This window comes from Aedes albopictus, chromosome 3 (genome assembly GCF_035046485.1).
Source record: "Aedes albopictus strain Foshan chromosome 3, AalbF5, whole genome shotgun sequence".
Classification (NCBI taxonomy): domain Eukaryota; kingdom Metazoa; phylum Arthropoda; class Insecta; order Diptera; family Culicidae; genus Aedes; species Aedes albopictus.
This window is the reverse complement of record NC_085138.1, coordinates 387345309-387368154: the sequence shown is the minus strand read 5'-3', so window position 1 is coordinate 387368154 and position 22846 is coordinate 387345309. Positions and strand designations below refer to the sequence as shown.

The 22846-nt window shown below is 37.2% G+C and overlaps 1 protein-coding gene across 3 annotated transcripts in view; it reads left to right on the top strand.

Moving 5' to 3' along the window:
- The window catches only part of LOC109399656 (phosphatase Herzog), a 335043-nt gene that overhangs the window by 205265 nt on the left and 106932 nt on the right, over positions 1-22846 (top strand). For all 3 annotated transcript variants that reach the window (XM_062855920.1, XM_062855921.1, XM_062855919.1), the window contains one exon: positions 10335-10573. In XM_062855920.1, coding sequence (XP_062711904.1) covers positions 10335-10573 — 239 coding nt within the window. The remainder of the gene's footprint in view (positions 1-10334; positions 10574-22846) is intronic.

The following is a 22846-nucleotide window of genomic DNA, read 5'->3' as shown; positions in this document are numbered from 1 at the left end:
TAAATGCTGGCATTTCGTCAATTTTCATCCGATTTTTTTTTAAGTCGCCGTTAATTTCTTGTCCAGACAATTTTGTAGAATTTAGAGAACTCGGCTAGCCTCGTTGGATAAATGTACGACTCGTGCTGAAAAAATCAACTTTTTTTGAAACTTGTTACATAAATAACTAATACTATGACTCACCCAATGTGCAAATTTTCGGTAATACCAATCCGTGTGGTCAATTATGAATTTCAAATAACTCAACGTACATATGTACAGACGGGTAAATTATTGGTTAAATTGGGAAAAAAATCCACAGCTCAGGTGAGATTTGAACTCACGACCCTCATTCGCTAGACAAGTGCTTTACCAACTAAGCTACCGAGCCAATTAATGACCCGGCAACTTAGTTGTCATAAGGTTCAATTCTAATCTCATCGATCTATATCATCTTCCCCTAAACCGCAAATGAGGATCTTTTTGAATTCGAAGAATCATCGCAAAGCTTTAAAAATAAGATTAATCGTTCGTCCATATTGTAAATGTAATTGTGTTTAGTTATGTTGTTTTTATTCATTAAGACTTTCAAGTCAGATGGATTATATGTAAATAAATAAATAACCATCTCTGTTGAACATATGTACGAAGAGCGAAAGCGATTTGTTTATTGTTAGAAACTGTTTGCCTATCGTACAAGCACCGCTTCCCCAACCACTTGTAGAGGAAGAACAATTCAGGCCAAACATGTCTAAAGGTCCTATCTGCAGAAGAGAGGCTCTCTTTGGTTTCCCTCTCTTTCGTTAATATCTCAGCTGTTTATTTGTATGATGATTGTCTCCTTGCATTGAACGATAGTCTAAACAATCGTCTTTTGATTTGTATTGCAAAAATAGTTGAAAAGTGTACCATTACACAGAGCCGTAGCGTGGTCTCATGGCGCCCTTGGCAAGCATCCAGATTTGCGCCCCATTACAATTGGACATCGTTAATTTGCAAAAGTTTGTAGTTATTATTTTTTCGGAGTTTCTTTAAAAATAGGGTTTTAGTGTTTCGAAAAATTCCCCCCGATTTTTTATTTCAATCTAAAGTTTTTCATTCGTGTTTTTCTTTAAGAATTTCAATGGGAGTTGCCCAAAAAAATTCCAAAATTTATTTCTCTTCTACTAGTTATTATTAATATTATTAGCTTTATTAGGGAGATTTTCAGCCCAAGGCTGGTTCATCTCCAAAATTCTACTAGTATACGTACGAACACATTTTGCATTTCACATTTTGCATTTGCACACTTAGCCCAGCACAATAATTTGAAATGGCATTTCAGTTTCCTAACAGGAATGATGCATAAATTTGTTCAAGAATCTTAAAGTATTTTTATTTTATTCTTTTCTGGATTTTTATTTTCAACTAAATTCTATTTTCAAAAATACTTGAGTTTCAGTGGATTTCAGGAATCCTCAAACGATCCATTTTACCAATTTTGGGCGATTAGTTCATTTAGTTTTATGTACCAGAATTTACCAATAACTTTACCGAAGGTTTTTTTTAGTTTGATCAAAATATTTCCTAGAAGATCTGTAATATTGGATAAATACCGGGAGGAGTTCCTGAAGAAATTTCTACATGAGTTTCTGTTGGAATCTCAGGAGGAACTCCTGCAGGAATATCCGGTGCTTATTAAAATCCGGGAGACATTTCAGCAAACATTTTAAATGGAATTCACGGAGTAATTCTTGCAGGAATTCCTGGAATAGTTCGTAAAAAAAATGCCTGAGAGAATTCTTGTAAAAAATTGTGGAGAACCACTGGAAGAATCCCCGAAAGAATACTAAAAGAATTCTTGAATGAAACCCTGCAAAAGTTTCTTAAGAAATCTCATGAAAGTTTACTAAAATAATACCAAGAATGTTTTATGAAGAAATTCATAGTCATTTCTGAATGAATCCATGGAAGGCTTTCAAAAGTATCCTTTGGAATTTTTTTGTATTACATATTTCAATTACAAGTTTTTCAGCGTAACATCTAGAGAAATTTCTGAAGAAATTCCAAATTTACTCAACGAATTTATGAGGAAATACATGAAAGGTTTTCTAGTGAATTCTAGCAGAAATTTATGGATCAACCTCTAGTGAACATGGAACAATTACGGAAGGAATCAATGGAAGATTTTCTAAGTGATATAAAAGATTTTTTCTATTTAACGGGATCTATCAAAGACTTGCTGAAGGAAGCTTTGGTAAATTTTCTAAAGAAATCTATATACGGTTTTCTGAAAAAAAAAAAAAAATACTTGGAAGAATGTTTGAAGGAATACTTAGAGGAATTTCCCCGGAGGAAAACCCCTAGAGGGATTTCTGAAGGAATCTCTGCTGAATTTTGTACAGGAATCCATGGTGGAATTACTCGTGAAATTTATTGAAGAGTTTCTAAGTAATAAAAATTTCTGGAGGAAACTCTGGAAAATTTCCGAAGAAATTAATTAAAGGTTTTCCCGAAGGACGAAAATTGTGAAATAGAAGTATTAAGAAATAGAGTTATGAATAATTTTCGAAATAATCTGAAGGTAAATTTCTGTAGGTATCCTTGAAGAAAATTTACAAATTTTGTCCCTGAAAGAATATCTACCGAAATTTCTTAAGGAAACTGTGAAAATTGTCTATTAAATCCTTGGAGAAATATCAGGATGAACCGTTTTACTAATTTCTGAATTGATTCCAAAATAACTTCCTGAATTCCTAAGGAATAAAAGAAAAATTTCAAAAAATGCGAAGGAAATCTTCAAAAGTAACCTCAAGACATTCCTCAGTGAGAATATTTAGGATATTTTTGAAATAAACATCACTGTAATTTTGAAAGCATTTTGATTCTGCATTGCTCATTAAAAAAGCTAAACTAGTTAATAAAATAATAGATAAATTCCCAAGTAACAAATAATACAGGTAACATTATGGTGCATGTTTAAAATAAACTACAATAAACTAAATAAATTTGAGAATGCGGAAAACTAAAGAACTTATAACCGATCTTAGATACTGAAACTAGTGAAACATTGATAACATTCAAGAACAGCAATAGCTCTAGTGAACATGGAACAATTACGGAAAGAATCAATGGAAGATTTTATAAGTGATATAAAAGATTTTTTCTATTTAACGGGATCTATCAAAGACTTGCTGAAGGAAGCTTTGGTAAAATTTCTAAAGAAATCTATATACGGTTTTCTGAAAAAAAAATACTTGGAAGAATGTTTGAAGGAATACTTAGAGGAATTTCCCCGGAGGAAAACCCCTAGAGGGATTTCTGAAGGAATCTCTGCTGAATTTTGTACAGGAATCCATGGTGGAATTACTCGTGAAATTTATTGAAGAGTTTCTAAGTAATAAAAATTTCTGGAGGAAACTCTGCAAAATTTCCGAAGAAATTAATTAAAGGTTTTCCCGAAGGACGAAAATTGTGAAATAGAAGTATTAAGAAATAGAGTTATGAATAATTTTCGAAATAATCTGAAGGTAAATTTCTGTAGGTATCCTTGAAGAAAATTTACAAATTTTGTCCCTGAAAGAATATCTACCGAAATTTCTTAAGGAAACTGTGAAAATTGTCTATTAAATCCTTGGAGAAATATCAGGATGAACCGTTTTACTAATTTCTGAATTGATTCCAAAATAACTTCCTGAATTCCTAAGGATTCCTAACATTCAAGAACACAATAGCATCATCCTGTTTCCCTCTAGCTTTAGGTCTTTTCGGCGCCCCGCTGAGGCTGGCGCCCTTGGCGGGGGCCAACCTGGCCAACCGCACGCTACGGCTCTGCCATTACATTGCAATAATTGAAAGAGAAAGTGAACAAAGAGAGCCTCTCAAATGCAGATACGACGGATAACTACGTAGAGGTAGATGCTCGAAAACGACTCACTCAAAGTGCAAATTTTCAGTGCAGTAATATCAATCCGTTGAGTTATTTGCAATTCATAACTAATACTATGTTGAATCCAAGAATTTGAAAATTTTCAATATTAATTCTCTTAAATTTTTCTTAGTAGGTTACGCTAAATTTTCACTGTAAATCATTATATTTGAGAATCGGGAAAATTTTCAAAAAGCTTCCGGGAAAACCGGGAAAAACTCTGAGCGGCCAGCCAAATTATTCTTGCCAGTGGCGATGAAGTCGTTCTTGATGGCACTCCATTAATCCTCTACACTGTCACATTCCGGAATGTCCGTAGAACGGTTCTCCGGCTCTTCTAGTCGGCGAGTTTTCAACCGGCGCGCAGTGGGAAGAATCGACTCAACAAAAGAAACTTTTAACGCCGCTGGTTTCGGTACGTGAAGTTGACCATTTCTGACGTAAAAAAAGTACGAGAAATCGATTGGTTCTAAATTCATTTTTTTTATATCTTTATTATCGAGACTTTCAGCCCAAGGCTGGTTCGTCTCCGACTCTAAATTCATTCACCACACGGCACGGGAAGTGGTCCATTATGCCCCTCTCTTTTTTCATACAAAAAGAGAATCAAAATGTACTTTCAAACAACTAACACGACTGTACATCATTGAAAATAGCTGCAGGTGTAATTAGATGTTAATAGAAATCATAAACATATATGAAAAATCCTTTTTAATGCTTATATTGCCACATATGCCCCAACAACTGCTAGAAATTATGAATTTTACATGATTATGAATGGATTTTTAATGTTACTGATTAGAATTTCTTTTTTTGCATTAACAAAAAGCGCTAGATCTGTTATCACCAGAATCATCTTCAGTAGTTGTCCGATTTGCCCCATTTTGCCCTATTTATCACAGAAAAAGAAACAGATACTGCGATGGAACGTTGAAATTAGTTTTAGTTGCAATTGGAAGCTAACAGCTATCATGCGCATAAATGAAAGATATTTTCCCTATTTTGCCCTATATGCCCCTAAAACTGCTGGATGATATTTTTTTTATAATGTCACTGGTTGTAATACATTAATATACACATACGGTTTATCGATAAGGTTTAGAATCATTCCCGGGAGGGTACAAATAGCTGTCCATTTTACCCCAATTTGCCCTGATTTGTTGTCGCCTCATGAATGAATTGATTTCCCCCATTTGCGTATGTCCGATGGACTTTTGTTACTGAAGCCAATGTAATCGAAAGGACAGTTAAAACATGACTTTGGTGAGGAATACACGGCATAATAAGCATTAACCCTAATCTTAATTTGTGGCAAATATGCACACAACTGATTAAATGAGGCATCTTAAATATAAATGAGATGCCCCATTTAACCAGTTTGGCACATATTTGACATATTTTATAAAATGCTTATTATGCCCTAAATTCCATATCAAAAGCTGAAATTATAGAAAAAGTCTACTGTATGACTTTTTGATAACATTGGTTTCAGTACCAATGCTAATTGGGGAAATTTATTTATTCATTACTTGCCAAAAAATCAGGGCAAATTGGGGTGAAATGGACAGCTATTAATACCAATCCGAGAATGATTCTAGTATTAATCGATAAACCGCATTTGTATATATCAAAAATGATCCAGGGCTTCATGTTTTGCATCCAGCGACATTACAAAACCATACAAAATATGTTATTATCCAGCCATTTTAGGGGCATGTAGTGTAAAATAGGGAAAATATCTTTCATATATGCACATGATAACTGTTAGCTTCCAAATGCACCTAAAACTAATTTCAACGCTCAATAGCAGTATTTGTTTTTCATAAATACATTTTAAATCTATTTTTTTCATGAAAATAGGGCAAATTGGGGCAAATTGGTCAACTACTGAAGATGATTCTGGTGATAAAAGGTCTAGAGCTTTTTGTTTATGCCAAACAAACCAACTTCAAGTCAGTAACATTAAAAATTCATAATTAGGAAAAAATGTGAATATTCGACAGTTGTTGGGGCATATGGGGCAAAATAAGCATTTAAAAGGATCTTTCATGTATTCTTATGATTCCTATTAACTTCCAATTACACCTGCAGCTATTTTTAATGATCTACAGTCGTATTAGTTGTTTAAAAGTACATTTTGATTTTCTTTTTGTATGAAAAAAGGGCAAAATGGGGCAAAATGGACCACTTTCCGTGCATCGCCCATGATATTCTGAAAGCGGGAAAATTTGTCTTCTGAAATAAATTGAATTCACGGAGATATAGAAGTTGCTAAAGATCGCTCATGGATACGGAAGGAATTCCGGAGAAAACTATCAGTCCCTGGAGATTCAAGAAAAAGCTAGCAATTCCGTGAACAGAACCAGAACATACTTGTTTAAAACATGTCCAGAGAGAGGAAATTTCTGTTGGAGCCTTTCAGACGATTCCTTCTGGAGTGTCACAGGGAATTTCTCCAAGAGATTCACTGGGAATTCCATAAAAAATCCATAGGTGAAATCCAGGAATTTCGTCGAAGGTTCTTCTAGATGTTTCACTGGGAATTCATCCAGAAGTTTCATAGCAAATACATCCGAGATTTCCAATGGAAATTTCTCTAGGAGTTTGACTGACAACATTTTTAATAGTCCAAGTGGGAGGAACTGCAGGAATTCCTCCGGGGATTTCACTAGAAGTATTTCGGATATTCTTCGAGGAGAAGTATCCAGAATTCCTCTTGTAGTTTCAATGTGAAATCCTCTAGGAGTTCCTCCAAGAGTTGCTCCTCTAGGATTTGCTCAGTTCCTCCGGGATTTGCTTCAGCAGTTCCTCCGGGAATCGCCCCGGGAGTTTCTCCCGCAGGGAGTGGTGCAGGAGTTCTTCCGGGAATTGATCAACGAGTTCCTCCAGGAGTTCGTAAAGAAATTTCTCCAGCAGTTCTTCGAGAATTGCTCTTGGAGTTTCTTAGAGAATTTCTACAGTAAGTTCTATGGAAAATCCTCCAGAATTTCCTCCCGGAATTGCTCCAGGAGTTCTTTCGGGTGTTACAATTCCCGGAGCAACTCCTAGAGCTATCACAGAAGAACTCCTAGAGCAATTCCCGGAAGAACTCCTAGAGCAATTCTCGGAGAAATTTCTGATGCGATTCCCGGAGAAACTTCTGTAGCCATTCGGGGAGGAACTCCTGGAACAATTCCCGGATGAACTCCTATTGTAATGCCCGGAAAAATTCCTGGAGCAATTCACGGAGAATTTCCAGGAGCAATTCCTGGCGCAACTCCTAAAGCAATTCCCGTTGGAATTCCTATAGAACCTACTGGCGCAATTCCCAACGGAACTCTTGGAATAATTCCCGGGAGAACTGCTGGAGCAATTTCCGAAGTAACTCCGGCAGGAAGTCCCTAAGGAATTCCTGGAGATCCCCCGAGAATTTCTCCAGGAATTCCTTAGGGACTTCCTGCCGGAGTTACTTCGGAAATTGCTCCAGCAGTTCTCCCGGGAATTACTCCAAGAGTTCCGTTGGGAATTGCGCCAGTAGGTTCTAAAGGAATTCCAACGGGAATTGCTTCAGGAGTTCCGCCAGGAATTGCTCCTGGAAATTCTCCGTGAATTGCTCCAGGAATTTTTCCGGGCATTACAATAGGAGTTCATCCGGGAATTATTCCAGGAGTTCCTCCCCGAATGGCTACAGAAGTTTCTCCGGGAATCGCATCAGAAATTTCTCCGAGAATTGCTCTAGGAGTTCTTCCGGGAATTGCTCTAGAAGTTCTTCTGTGATAGCTCTAGGAGTTGCTCCGGGAATTACTCCAGGAGTTCCTCCGAGAATGGCTTCAGGAGCTCCTCCTGAAATTGCTCTAAGAGTTCTTCGTCAATCACTCTAAGAGCTCTTCCGTGAATTGCTCTAGATGACCTCCAAGAATTGCTTCAAGACCTCCGGGAATTGCTTCGAAAATTCCTCCAGGAGTTCCTCAGAGAATTTCGGTAAATTCCGGTGATTTCCGAAAATTGCTCCAGGAGATCCTACGGGAGTGGCCTCAGGACTTCTTGCGGGAACTGATCCTGGAGATGTTCCTTTAATGGCTTCAGAAGTTTCTCCGGGAATTGCTCTATTAGTTCCTCCAAAAATTGCTCCAGAAGTTATTCCGGGAATTCCTCCAGAAGTTCTTCCGCGAATTTGTACAGAAGTAACTCCGAGAATTTCTTTGGGAATACCTCTGAGTTCCTCCGTCAATTTCTACGAGAATTCATCCAGGAGCTTCTCCGGGAAATCCTCCAAGAACTCCTCAGGGGTTTCTTCCACTAGTTCCTTCAGGAGTGCTTCCAGTAGTTCCTCCGGGAATTTCTCATCAAGTTCATCTGGGATTTCCTCCAAGAATCGGTCCGAAATTTCTTCTAGGAGTTCCTCCCGAAATTCCTCCAAAATTTACTTTGAGAATTTCTCTACGAGTTTCTCAGGAAACTTGGTTAGGAGTTACTACAGGAATTCCAAAGTACAGGAAAACTACCTTAGTATGAATGATAAAACATTTATGCAAAATATCACAAGAACCGAAACCATCCATCCCAAAGGTTGATCGCATGCAAAACCGTTGTAAATCGCATTCCACTGAGTGTTTGGTTGATAATAGCTCACAGTAGGTAAAAAGGATGCCGGTCTACCGTCGATGTGCACTTGCAGCAGAGAAAGAAGTACTCACTCTAGCCTCTCCCCCTATCCGGCCAGCCAGCCATTCAGCAATTGTGTGCAGTTTTGTAATCTCCCAGAATACATTGTCGGACACGGACGGACGACCGACCATCGCCGCACACCAGAAGAATCGGAGTGTGTTCCACACCGCATCGCACCGGGGTAGACTTAATGCTTCAATGGCAAGCGGGCGCGATTTTATATTTGCGGCGGCAAGATAAGCTATCTAATCAGCAAAAAGATCACGTTTTCCGTACGGGAAAAAGGTACACCATACCACGCAGCCACTAGCCAGCACCGTTCGTGGCCATATTCTAATGGCTGGCTGCAGTAAATTGCACTGCTTCATGGCGCTGGCATGCGGTCATCAGGAGAATTGGTTGCGGTTTTTTGGGGTTTCTTTTTGCCTAGCTGCGATGAATGAAAATCGGAGGTTCCAAGCTTGTTGATGAACTTGTATTCAGAACGTGCTTCACGAGGATGTTCTCATTAGTAGATTTATTCAGAAAATGAATCAACTCTTTGTAGACTTGGCTTGAATTATTTCCATTCTATTTTTGTTACTCCAAAGTCTACGCTACATACAGTGTATCAAACAATTGTCCGTACAGCAAATTTTTGATCAAAATAATTTTTCATTCAAATGTTTATAACTTTTTTATACGTCAATCAAAAACGCTGAAATTTTGACCAATCATAAACCATATATTGCAGCTCCATTGGTAAAATTCTGAGCGAGATCGAATAAGTTTTCTGAAAGTTATAGAACTTTTAGTAAAACTTTTAGGATTTTTGAACAAATTTTTAAAACATTATATCTCAATATGTAGTCGATGAAACTTTTTCGATCTTTTTTGTGTTACAGCTTATACCTAAGGCTTTTATATGCAGCTTCGTTTGAGGTTTTATAATCACTACAAAAAATATGAAAAATCTGTATATATTCAGAGTATTATTTGGAAATTTATCATATTTTGATCAATAAAAGTGCCAAGTGTTTTCAACTTTTTTAAACTCACTTAATGTAATATTTTTATACAGGACCTACTAAACAACATATGAAGAGTAGGTCCCATGCATTTTTTGTTCAGTTAATGCACTTTTATTGGTAGAGAACGTTTGGCAGGTTATATGTTCAAAATATGGTGATTTTTTAAATACCGTCAACTGCATAAGCAAATTTTTCATATTTTTTGTAGTGAATATAAAACCTCAAACGAAGCTGCATATGAAAGCCTTAGGTGTTAGCTGTAACACAAAAAAGATTGAAAAAGTTTCATCGACTACATATTGAGATATAATGTTTTAAAAATGTGTTCAAAAATCCTAAAAGTTTTACTAAAAGTTCTATAACTTTCAGAAAACTTATTCGATCTCGCTCAAAATTTTACCAATGGAGCTGCAATATATGGTTTATGATTGGTCAAAATTTCAGCGTTTTTGATTGACGTATAAAAAAGTTATAAATATTTGAATGAAAAATTATTTTGACCAAAAATTTGCTGTACGGACAATTGTTTGATACACTGTACAAATTTTGAAAAGTTATAATGGACAAAAGTCCAGGAGGGGAGAGGGGCAGGAGATGGCCAAAAATAAGTCTACGTAATTTATAGTCAGTGCCCAAGTAAGCGCCTAAATGTTTATTGTACTATTAACAAACTGTCATGTAAAATTACACCAATTCCAGTCTTCGATACAATCCTTACGTATCATAAACTTATTGATCTTAACTCAATTATACTAATAAACATTTCCTTCTCTCCCTCGCTTCTCTTGCAGTGAACAATGTAGATAGGCTAAAACCGCCCAAACGGGGTTTCTTCGAGACGATATTCTGCTGCTGGCGGAATGCGCGGACGAAAAGCAATCAAAATGGGACCCCCATCGATGGTTCGATCACGCCCCCGCCAATCCAGGGTCAGCCCCGGTATCTGCTGCCACAGGTCCGACACTCGGATATGCACCGGAAGTGCATGGTGATAGACTTAGACGAAACACTAGTGCATAGCAGTTTTAAGGTAAGTGCGGCACTCAACCGGGCGGTGAATCAATTTGATCATAGACGTTTAAAAGGTATACACTACCGATTGAAAGTTTGTGTCACCCCTTGGTATTTTTAATCCCATTCGACAATTTACTTTCGATTTTAAGTCTTCTACTGCCCCCACTCGCATAACAGTCCCATCTTTGCTGGGTTTCCTATTCATATGGGACTGTTATGCGACTGGGGGAAGTCTAGGTCTTTTTCAAAAGAAGATGTGTCAAAAAAACTTTTAATATGATTTTTTTTTTGAGATTTTACCCTAGAGGGCATTCATCTCAGTTTTAATATGATCTATTCATAAAGCCTGTATCCGCAATATTCGGGACACAGAAAAACAGCCGTAACTCTGTAATAGATACATTAAAGTTGCTTAAATGCGGCCTCATAACATCTTAAGATGTGTTCATTTCACCTGCAAAATTCCATGTGAATCGGTGCAGTACTTTTTGTTGTAGCAACGAAAGAGTAGAATGTGCGCCATTGAATTTTGTACAGCGCTGTAACTTTTGAATTTGACAAAGGAAATGGCTGAAATTTTGAACACAAACCTCTTAATCTAAATTCGTTGCATAGGCAAAATTTAAAAAAACGATGCATTTTCAACAAATTTATAGTCGAAACATGTATTGGGACTAAACGTGATTTTAGCCCCTCAGACAACTATTAGTCAGCACCCTTTATTGTTTCGATTGTACTTTTGAAAATACTACACCAATATTTATCAAATTTTGCAGACATAATATACACATAATCCAACTACCTTCTGTGAAAATTTCATGAAAATTTGCAGAGAAATTCAAAAGTTATGAATAGGCAAACATCGCACATGAAAAACACGAAAAAATTTCACTAACTCTCACCCCTATGAACACCAGTAGCTTTCAAACCAATTGATAAAAGTGGATGAAATTTTGCAAGAAAGAGTATCTATACGTATCATAACTGCTAACAAAATTTCATAATTATCATCACAGAACTTTTAACTGTAGCGTAAAAGAAACATCTACTGTGCGAATGAAAATTGGTCATGACTGTAGTACAAAATGCTTTAAACCACGTCTATTTGTTTTTAGGGGTAGGCGTGGCAATATGGACAGCCTAAGGGTTTTTGCCAACTTTACCTGGAAAGATGTCAAAAAAGTTTAGTTTTTTGATACATGTATCCTTTTAAAGTCTATTTAGCATCTATTGCATAAGAATGCTCACGAAGAAAAATGATTTATCCACTTCAAACAAAGTTTTGAAAAAGGTTAGTTTTTCATGACGGGGCAGAATGGACCCCCCATGGGGCAATATGGATACCATGAGACTTTTACGAATTTCGTACATTATTTACACCTATAAAGTCATTTCATTACAAAATAACTATTATGGATGAATAATACACCGAAGTAGTTCATTTTTGTTCAGTTAATTTAAATTCAGGCTGTTTTGGAAAAAGCTTCGTTTTTATCGGCATGTACAGTTATGCCTAGAACAACTATTTTCCACTTCTGTCGTTTTTTGACCAATTTGTTTCACCCTATGTCTACTATAGTAAACATTTAACCGAAAATATACTGAAATCGAAGAATTTCGTTTGTTTGTGATTTAGGTTATATTTTTCCCTTGCCGCTTCTTTCAAAAAGGTGAGTGTCCATTTTGCCCCGGCAGCAGAAGATATTCCCAAACTTGATTTTTGATACAATAAAGAAGAAAATATAAACATGTTAAGCATGTAGATACAGCAAAACTACTTGCATGTGTTCTAGAAATACAGGTCGGACTCGATTATCCGGAGTCGGGTTCTGGCACTTCACACATTAATATCTCGCAAACGGAATGATGTAAGAAGCTGCAATTTTGACTGATCACTAATCAAGATTGGTTTACCAAAATGTCAAAATTTCAGCTTTGTAGAGCATTCCGTTCAGATATATGTTTGAAAAGCATCAGAACCTCACTCCGGATAATCGAGTCCGACCTGTATCAGGTTTTAATCGACCTGAAATAAATTAATCACTAAATCTTATTTTAGATGGTGTGAAAATTATAATTTCCATGCACAAAAAACGGAGGACGCAACTTTTTCGTGTAAAATCAAGTATAATTTTAATTTCGAATGTTTCTTTCCTGAAACTACGTTTTAGACAAATGGACTATATTCTCCATTCATTAAAAGTTCAAAAAAGTTCGCATATTTTAAAATATTGAGGGTGTCCATTCTGCCCCGGGTGTCCATATTGCCCCGCCTACCCTTATCCACAATTAAAAGTAATGCAACGATTTTTTATGAAATTTGGTACAGGTAATAAACATACACCAAAGAGTTCTCAGTCAATTATTTGGTCAATTTTATCGATTCATTACAGAGATGCAGCAGTACTTCTGTGTCCCGATTATTTCCGCTTTAATTACCCACCATTAGCGCAAAGCTATGGCGGTAGATGATCTATCCACAATATTTTCCAAAAAAAAAATAAAAATCGTAATCGTAGGTTGCTACACTTTCTAACAATTAAAACTTTTACCTTGCTTTTAAGGGGGGTGTCCCCAAACTTTTAATCAGGAGTGTACACACTACTTTAGTATACTGCTTATTTCTTCCGGATTATAATGAAGCTGTTTTTGCTGATGTCGTCGAGTCCGGTGAAAAAAAGAGGACCGGCTTCAGCTGAGTGGTGGTGGTGAAAGGTCAATTTGACGTGGGTTATTTTTATTTTATATAATCAGCCGAACCGAACAAACGGGACAGTGAAAAAGGAGGTAAGAATCCTTTCAAGTTCAAGTTCATTACGGCAGCGGCCTGATCTGATCCTATGGCTTGGGCTCTGTTTGCAAACATATGGGCGCCTGAACCTGAAACGAGAAACACAGAGCCTATCGTCGTCGTAGGCAATCAGTATGGAAAGTGCATTGCAGGAGGACGAAAAAATAGCACGGAAGGATAAAAGTGCAGTGCAGGGTCGAAGAATCATTGCAGCCATGCTGTTAGCAACTGTGTATATTTAGTATGTAGCGTGTAATAAATAACTTTCGTTCAATGTCAGGGCACATTTTGGCTCGATGTCGTGGTCTTGAAATGGTAGATTTTTATCGGGGACCTTGCTAAGGTTTATTTGCATACCCCTTGTTAAGTGGAAATTGACTTTGAAAAAACTTTGAGGTAATGGAACTGATCTTTTACAGTAAAATGGCATTCAAAAAACTTTCATGGGGTAAAAACCTTAAGAAATGGTTACTTTTCTTATAATTGTTTCAGAATGACATTTGAAAATGGACTCATTTCGAACTCTTGTATCAGTACACAGAGAACTGACGTAACCTATTCATAAAACGAATTTGAACATAGATGGAAGAATTAGCTTCAGCATAACCTACAGCAATCTACTGCAACGGGCAGCCGCAGTAATTTTCTCCTAGAGCGACACCAACCAAGTCGAATGTTCCAAAGAGCGGGAACACTGCAGAGGCGAACTACTGCAGATTGCACAATTTGATTGTGTGGTCACACGCGATGACGGTGTGGAGAAACAATAATTACGTCCAGGTTGACCACATCAGAGGGTATAGCGGAAACTTCATGGTCTGGTTGGTTCATGGGAACATCTTATCCGGTATGGCCATTGCAAGCTGGAACTTTGGAGTCAATCTATATATATAAAAATGAGTTTGAAGTCCCTTTGAGGCAACAAAACTTACGAACGGGTGAACCGATCAGGATGACTTATGCAGGGTTTGATTCGTATTCATGGTGGCTGTGTTTATATGCAGAAAAAAGAACGAAAACCATTTGAAAAAGTATGAAAATTGTGAAAATACTGATTTTTGATGAGCCGGGAACAAATTCAGCGTGATCAAAATTAAATCAATCTAGAGTGCGTTGCTGCGATGACCTTAACAGTTGTCAAAACACCATAGCTTGGCAAGACAAAGTTTGCCGGGACAGCTAGTACTAGAATAGAAATGCATGATTGACGTTACTGTCGGTCGGCGATAATTCTACTTATTGTTAACAATTTCTATTTCCGTCACTGTCCAGCCTATTGATGCTACTCTGTACTAGTTATGCAGTATAATACAAGATTTACAGGCTTGGCCTGTCTCTGTCTCTACCCGCAATCATGCACGTCATTCTGGTTGAGTTATTCGTTAAGCCTATCCTCGTTGTCTACCTCTTCAGAGGAGTATGAGCTTTCTCTAATGTTCTACGATTGATGCCGATGAGATCAATGTATGTAGTCTGTAAAGTTGACAAGCATGTTCACACTGGAACAATTCCTAATACACGCTAATCCTCCTAACAGCTCCTTCGAGTAAAATGTTCAACAATACTTAAATGTTAAAGCGCATCACCCTGGTTCAATCCATCGAAGGTCACAACCGAGGTAGACAGGTCTGCGATCCGATCACTCCAGTAGGAGCGGCTCACAACAGCGAAAGATTTCCATGTTAGGGGCTGCTGATTGACGTTCCCGTTGCCAGGGAAGGACACTAATCTCAACTGTGCACTGTGATCCTCCGGAAAGTAGAAGGTCCAGCCCTGCGAACCAGTCGTTAAAACAACCATTGTAACGAAAAATCAGCAACAGAATAATATGAACCATGATCAACGGCAACGACCCTAGCGAACAAAAAGGACTGTGGCGATTGTAAACTCGGTACATGGAACTGCCGACCTCTCAACTTCAGTGGGAGCACCCGCATACTCGCCGATCTACTGAAGGACCGTGGGTGCGGCATCGTGGCGCTGCAGGAGGTGTGTTGGACAGGATCCATGGTGCGAACGTTTAGAGGTAATCCTATCATCTACAAGAGCTGCGGCATCATACGCGAGCTCGGAACAGCTTTCATCGTGATGGGTGATCACCAGAGGCGCTTGACCGGTTGGTGGCTTATCGACGAAAGAATGTGCAGGTTGAGGTTCAAGAGCCGATTCTTCAACTTCAGCATAATAAACGTGCACGTACAGCCCACACTCCGGGAGCGCTGATGTTGACAAAGACGCATTTTACGCGCAGTTGGAATACGAGTACGACCGCTGCCGAAGCCACGACGTCAAGATCATCCAGTGGCGATTCCCTAACCTCAAATCTACCTGTTCAACGAATGTAAATACTTGGATTTTCTCAACAAATTGACTTGTAGTTTGCAGAAAATGACGAGATTGGCCCTTTTCATCCATGTGTTATTAGATTCTCATCCTGAATCCTCCGCATATGCAATTTTTAGGGTTGTTGAACAGGTAAAAAGTGAGGTTACGAGACGCCACTGAGATCATCATAGGAGACCAAAACGCTCGGTTAGGCGAGGCCTGGAGGAAGAGGAATTCAGACCGATGATTGAAAAGTACAGCGCCCAGAAGCTGACGAACGAAAACAGCCTACGCTACGCCTCATTGTTCTCGCTGCCTCCAAAAATATGGCCATACGTAGCCCCTTTTTCAAACACAGCCTCCCCTATGGTTACACCTGGAGAACACCACAGCAGACGAAATCGCAAATCGACCATGTTATGATTGACGGACCGCACTTCTCCAACATCATCTACGTCTGGGTCTTTCGTGGCGTTGATTTCGGCTCCGACCACTATGGTCAAACTGCGCCCAAAACTTTGCTTCATCAACAAAGTACGGTACCGGCGACCGCCACGGTACAACGTACAGGGGATGGCCAAAATGTTTGGGATAGGCAACTTTTTTTCTCCCACAAAAAAAAATCAACATGCTGTAACTTTTCATAAAGTGCATCAAAAAATCTCAAATTTTGACTGTTTGTCAACCTATTATATGTGCATCATTGGTACAAATTTGGGTTCGATTGATTAATTTTTCGCGATGTTAGAACCGTTCGGGTAAAACACTATTTTTCAGACAACTATTTTTTGAACTGTCATATCTCGAAACCCAGTGAACCGAATTGAATGAATTTTTTAACGTTTATCAACAATATATTGATACTTAATACGACGTTATAAAATGTAATATATTCTCACGGCGAATTAAGTTATAACGGATTGAAATTTTTACCCATATAGAGGAAAATAAGTAAAATTTACAATACCACACAAAAATTATTAAATGTGTTCTTCTTTCAATCTAAATAGGCTCTAATATATCTGATTAGAGATAATTTGAGAACAGAAGTGGAAAATATCTGGATATCAAAACTAAAATTTATTGACATTGATGTAAAAAATATACATTTTTTCGAGAAAAATCCAAAAAGTATCAATCCATGATAACTTTTTTCAACGTTTCAAAAGTACCAATGTTTTAATAGTTTGTTAAGCATTTACATATTGTTAGTGTACGTTCAAAATTTCATTCAATTCGGTTCACTGGTTTCCGAGATATGACAGCTCAAAAATGAGTTGTCTAAAAAAAGGTGTTTTACCCGAACGATTCTAACTTTGCGAAATATCAATCAATAGAGCCCAAATTTGTACCAATGATGCACATATAATAGGATGACAAACAGTCAAAATTTGAGATTTTTTGATGCACTCTATGAAAAGCTATAGCATGTTGAACTTTTTTGTGAGAGAAAAAAAAGTTGCCTATCCCAAACATTTTGGCCATCCCCTGTAGATCCTAGAGCGACTGAAGCAATCGGATGTCGCCTTAGCATACGCGCAGAACCTCAAGGCAGCGTTACCAAACGAGGGCATTCTCGATGTGGAGGACTGCTGGAGAACAGCCATCAAAGACATAGCCTTTGAACTTGCGGGAACTACCGCGCGATCACACTGCTGAGCGCTGCCTACAAGATACTCTCTCAAATTTTATGCCGCCGCCTATCACCGTTTGCAAGAGAGTTCGTGGGGCAATATCAGGCTGGATTTATGGGAGAACGCGCTACAACGGACCAGATGTTCGCCATCCGCCAGGTGTTGCAGAAATGCCGCAAATACAACGTGCCCACACATCACTTGTTCATCGATTTCAAATCGGCGTATGATACAATCGATCGAAATGAGCTATGGCAGATTATGCACGAATACGGATTCCCGGATAAACTGATACGGTTGATGAAGGCGACGATGGATCGAGTGATGTGCGTAGTTCGAGTATCAGGGACACTCTCGAGTCCCTTCGAATCCCGCAGAGAGTTATGGCAAGGTGATGGTCTTTCGTGCTTGCTGTTCAATATTGCTTTAGAGGGTGTAATTAGGAGAGCGGGGATAAACACGAGTGGAACGATTTTTACGAAGTTCGTTCAGCTGCTTAGTTTCGCTGATGATATTGATAGTATTGCTCGTAAATTTGAGACGATGGCGAAAACGTACATCCGACTAAAGAGTGAAGCCAGGCGAATCGGACTAGTCATTAATGTGTCGAAGACAAAGTACATGATGGCAAAGGGCTCCAGGGAGGAGTCACCGCGTCCGCCACCCCGAATTTATATCGACGGTGATGAAATCGAGGCGGTTGAAGAATTCGTGTACTTGGGCTCACTGATGACCGCCGACAACGACACCAGCAGAGAAATTCAGAGGCGCATTGTGGCAGGAAATCGTTCTTACTTTGGACTCCGCAGAACTCTACGATCGAATAAAGTTCGCCGTAACACGAAGTTAACCATCTACAAAACGCTGATTAGACCGGTCGTCCTCTATGGGCACGAAACATGAACCGTACCTGCAGAGGACCAACGCGCCCTTGGAGTTTTCGAACGGAAGGTGTTGCGTACCATCTACGGCGGAGTGCAGATGGAAGACGGGACTTGGAGAAGGCGAATGAACTACGAGCTGCATCAGCTGCTGAGAGAACCAACCATCGTCCATACCGCGAAAATCGGGAGGCTACGGTGGACGGTACCGGTACAAGAAGACGTGAAGCGCAGCGAGCTAGGTGGGTCGACCAAGTGGACCCTACGCAGAGTGCGGAACTGGAGACAAACAGCCATGGACCGAGTGGAATGGAGACGGCTACTATGTACAGCAGAGGCCACCCCGGCCTTAGCCTGATCGGTAAGGTAAGCAAAGACGCAGCCGATAGCACCATTGGGCAGTGGCGTAGCTAGGAATTTGGGGGCCCGGTGCGGAAGCAAATTGGTAGGCCCCCATGAAAATTACATAATATGTACATATTTTACAATGATAAATCTATACATTTAACTGTCGAATAATCTCACTGTTATATTTTGTACAAAACTTTGAAAAAATCTCGCTTTTTGTACTCAGTATTCTAGTGAGGGTTAAAAATTATCTATATTATCTTATTTTCTGTTTTCCTTTATGATTTTTTTCGGGAGCGCGAGATTTTTTTATAAGAATTATGCTGAAAATGTTTTAACAATTTATTTAGAAATTGCACCAAATAATCATTTATAAACGCTTTCAAAGATTGCTTTACTTTTTTCTTTAAGAAATTTTTCTTGAAGAATAATTTGTATTCAAGAAACTTTTAAGTTGTAAATGCAAGGATATCATTCAGTACTCCTCTAAAAGCACATATTATTATAATTAGCCTTATTAATGAGGCTTTCAGTCCCTTGGCTGGTTCACCTCAGACATGCAGGAATGTTTTCAAAATACTACAGAGTAATTCAAAGGATTCTTGCAAAGGCTTCATCGAGTATTTCTCGAAATATTAGTTCAAGAACCTATCAATTATATTCTGAGGATTCATCTAGAAGATCATCTAAAGAATTCTTTCAAAATTCCAGAAAAAATACTACAAAAAATCATCAATGATTCATTTAGAACCAGATGTTACATCGGGATTCCCTCAGAGGAAGAGAAGCTCTTCTAGGGTTTCTTTAAACATTCTTCCGTTTCTTTCAGAGAATCCTCTCAATATTCCTTTGGTGGTTTTCCATAGATTCTTCAAGTATTTCTCAATTCTTCTCTCAAATAACTCTTTTAGATATTTCTCCAATAATTAAGCTTGGAATTTCCTCAAGCATTCATCACTTATCTTAGTGTCCTTTTAAAGATTTCTTAAGAATTACTTCCTAAGATTACTTCAGAAATTCCACCAAAAATTCCCTTTTCCAAAAAAAAATCTTCAGGATTCTTCAAGAAGTTTCTCTAAAGTTTTACTAAGAGATTCATCATAGGATTTCTCCATTAATTAAACAAAATCTCCAAGGATTCCTACTGAAGGAATTGAATTAATTAAATTAAATTAATTAAATTATATTTTTAGATGGACTTCTGTAGGAATTCTTTCGAAAAATCCTTCTGGATTTCCTCTAACGAATTTTTCAATATCCATCAACTCTAGTGCCTTCAGGAATTTTTGCTAGTATTCCTCGGGGCACTCTTCAAAAAAATTCTATTTTTCCAGAATTTATGATTGATTCCTCCTGAATTATTACGTTATTTTTTATATAATCCGTGCTCACTTCTAACAAATATACAAAAATAAGAAACGGAACAAAAACGCTTCATTCCATTGTTTTGAGTGGGATAAAAATGGCAGCGTAAATGGCTAAATAGTAAAGAATCCAGATATCCTATCTTATCAAAACAAATAACTTCTCCAGAAGTCTCTCCAAGGATTTAGGAAATGTTATAAGGTTATTCAGAATTCTAAAGGATTTCCTTTAAGGCAGCCTTTAGTAATTGCTCCCAAAATTCCTTCAGGATTTTTTCCAGAGATTTCTTTAGTAATTCTCTTGCGATTTGCCCGAAGATTCGTTCAGATTTTATTCAAGTATTCTCTTAGAGTTTCTTCAATTGATTTCATTCATTCATTCCTAAACTGATTTTTCCAGTTATTTTACAAATAATTTTGTACAAGAAATCTTTTGGGGTCTTTTTATGCAAGGATTTCTTCATGTATTTATTTAATTACTACTGCAAGGGTTTTCCGAAGATTCTTACACAAATTCCTCCAAGAAATTCCATAGGAATTCCTCCAGGAGATGCATTGAGTGTTTTTGCTAGATTTTTTTTAGAAATTCCTCTAATAAGCCTATTCAAGGATTCATAAATTCCTCCAATGAATACTTTAGAAACTCAAAAAAACAAAAGAATTCTTTCAATTCTCACAGAAATTCCTCCTAGAAATTCTATAGAAATTTCTTCATACATTTTTAGGAAATTGTTTGTGATCTCTTCTGGTAATTATCATATTTTTTTTTGGAAATTCTTTTGGTAATTCTCTTGAGATTTTTCTCGGCCGTTCCGTTGTAAATTCGTGGATTTATTTTTAATTTGCAAAGATGTATCTCATAGAACATCAAAAGTAATAACAGACGAAATTTAATAAAGAATTATCAGAAGAAATTTACAGAGGAATTAACAAAGAAGCTTTTAAAAGTTGCCACTTAAATTTACAAACGAATCGACTAATTAATTTTCAAAGTATCTGTATGTGTCTCTAACAGGTTTGGGCCGCTGAATCCGAATCCGGGCTCAGATTTGTTTCAGGACGCCACAATTTTGAGCTATAATTCAATTTATAGGGGAAAATATGCGATTTTGGGCTTTTTTGACTGCAAGCCGTTAAACATGGAAATATTTTTTAAAGCAATTAAAAGGTAAAATGGTCAATTGACATCTAAATTTACGACTCACGCAAAATATTTCGTTTTATCAAATAAAATTTGAAAGATTTAAGCATTTTATGTTAATATGTTAACTTGCATGCAATTTTTGGAGGGTGGTTTGTATCGTACCTAATATAACCGCGGCCCAAAATCTGTCAGAGACACATTAGTTTGCTCTTGAGACAGACCAAAAGTTATTTTTTTGTTACGCTGTGCTATTGAAAGAATTACAATAGTAATTGTCAGGTATATGAGCAAAGGGACTGCTGGTAGAACTTTTAAAGAAATTGCTGAATCCCGTAATAAATTTCCAAACCCAAAGAATTTCAAAAAGTTCTGTCAAAGATATTTTCAAAAATAATAACCTAATTCAACTTTGAATATTATTGTCGAGAAATTCCAAAAGAGTTATGCCGAAATAGTTTTCAAAAACATTTGCAGAGAAAATTCCAAGAATAGTCTTATAGGAACTTTCGAATCAAATCCAATCAAAGCATTTCCCAAGAATTTGCCAAAAAAAAACCGCCAAAAGATATTTGAAAGTTTTTTTCAGGTAACTCACAGAAAACTCGCCGAATAAATTACCAAAAAAAATGCCAAATGAATTACCCAATCAATTTCCGTAGGGATTGGCATAAAAGTTTCCAGAAAAATGTTAAAATTATTCGGAAAGTTATTATCAGAGGTTTTCTCAAACGAATTGTCAAAAATAAGTCAGTGAAAAGTTGCAGACGGAATTCCCAACAGAATTTTTGTAGAAATAGAAATCTAAAGAAGTTCGTAGAAATAAAAATCAGAAGCCATTTTTGTAGCATTTCTGAGAATTAGTTGAAGAAGTTTCCAAAGGAAATGCCTAACGATTAATCAAATATATCGTCAAAGGAAATTTTCAGAGCAATAGCCGAATGGATTCTCAAATTAATGTTTAAAGATATTCCTTAACGAATCTGTAACGGGTTTCCGAATTAATTACTGAAAAAGATAAAAAAAAAAATCCGAAGAAATACTTCAAAAATTGTAATAAATGATGTAAAAATTCTCACAGGATTTGCTCCAAGAGATTCTACTGCAATTCCTCTATGAATCCTTTAGGAATTCTTCCAAGGTTTTTATCAGCTTGTTTCGAAATGTTTCTAACGATTTCATCAATATTTTTTTCTCAAGTGCGGAGCTCCAAGAACTCTTTCTTGGATATCTTTTACGATTCATCTGGGAAATACTTCAAGGACTTCTTTAAAAATTCCTCGAAGATTTTCTGCGAAAGTTGCAACAGCGATTCCTTAGGAAACTTCTTCTTCAATTCCTTGAAGGATTTTCTTCAGTATTATGTAATCCCAAGAACTCTATAAAGAGTTTCTTAAAGATATCCACAAACGATTCGCACATGTTCTCTTCAGCATTTTTTCAGAGGAATACTTTGGAGTTCCTTCAAGATTTTTTTAGAAACTTCTTCAAGGGTTCTTTTTGCACTGCCTCATACGATTTTTCTTGGAAGTCCTTTCAAGGATTTCTTAAGAATTTGTTCAAGCATTTCTTTAGTAATCATACCTGCAGGGATTTCCTCATAAATTCCTCTAATAATTTCTGTAGAAAATTATTCAAAGATTCCTTAGGCAATGTTTTTAAGTCCTTTTTCACAATTCGTTCAAGAATCTTTTAAGAAATTCCAGTAAAAATTTAATCTTTTCAACATATATTTTGTTTTTCAAGTTACGTATAAAGATTCGTTCATGGTTTTATCGAAGTTTTTCTTCAGATAATCCTACAAG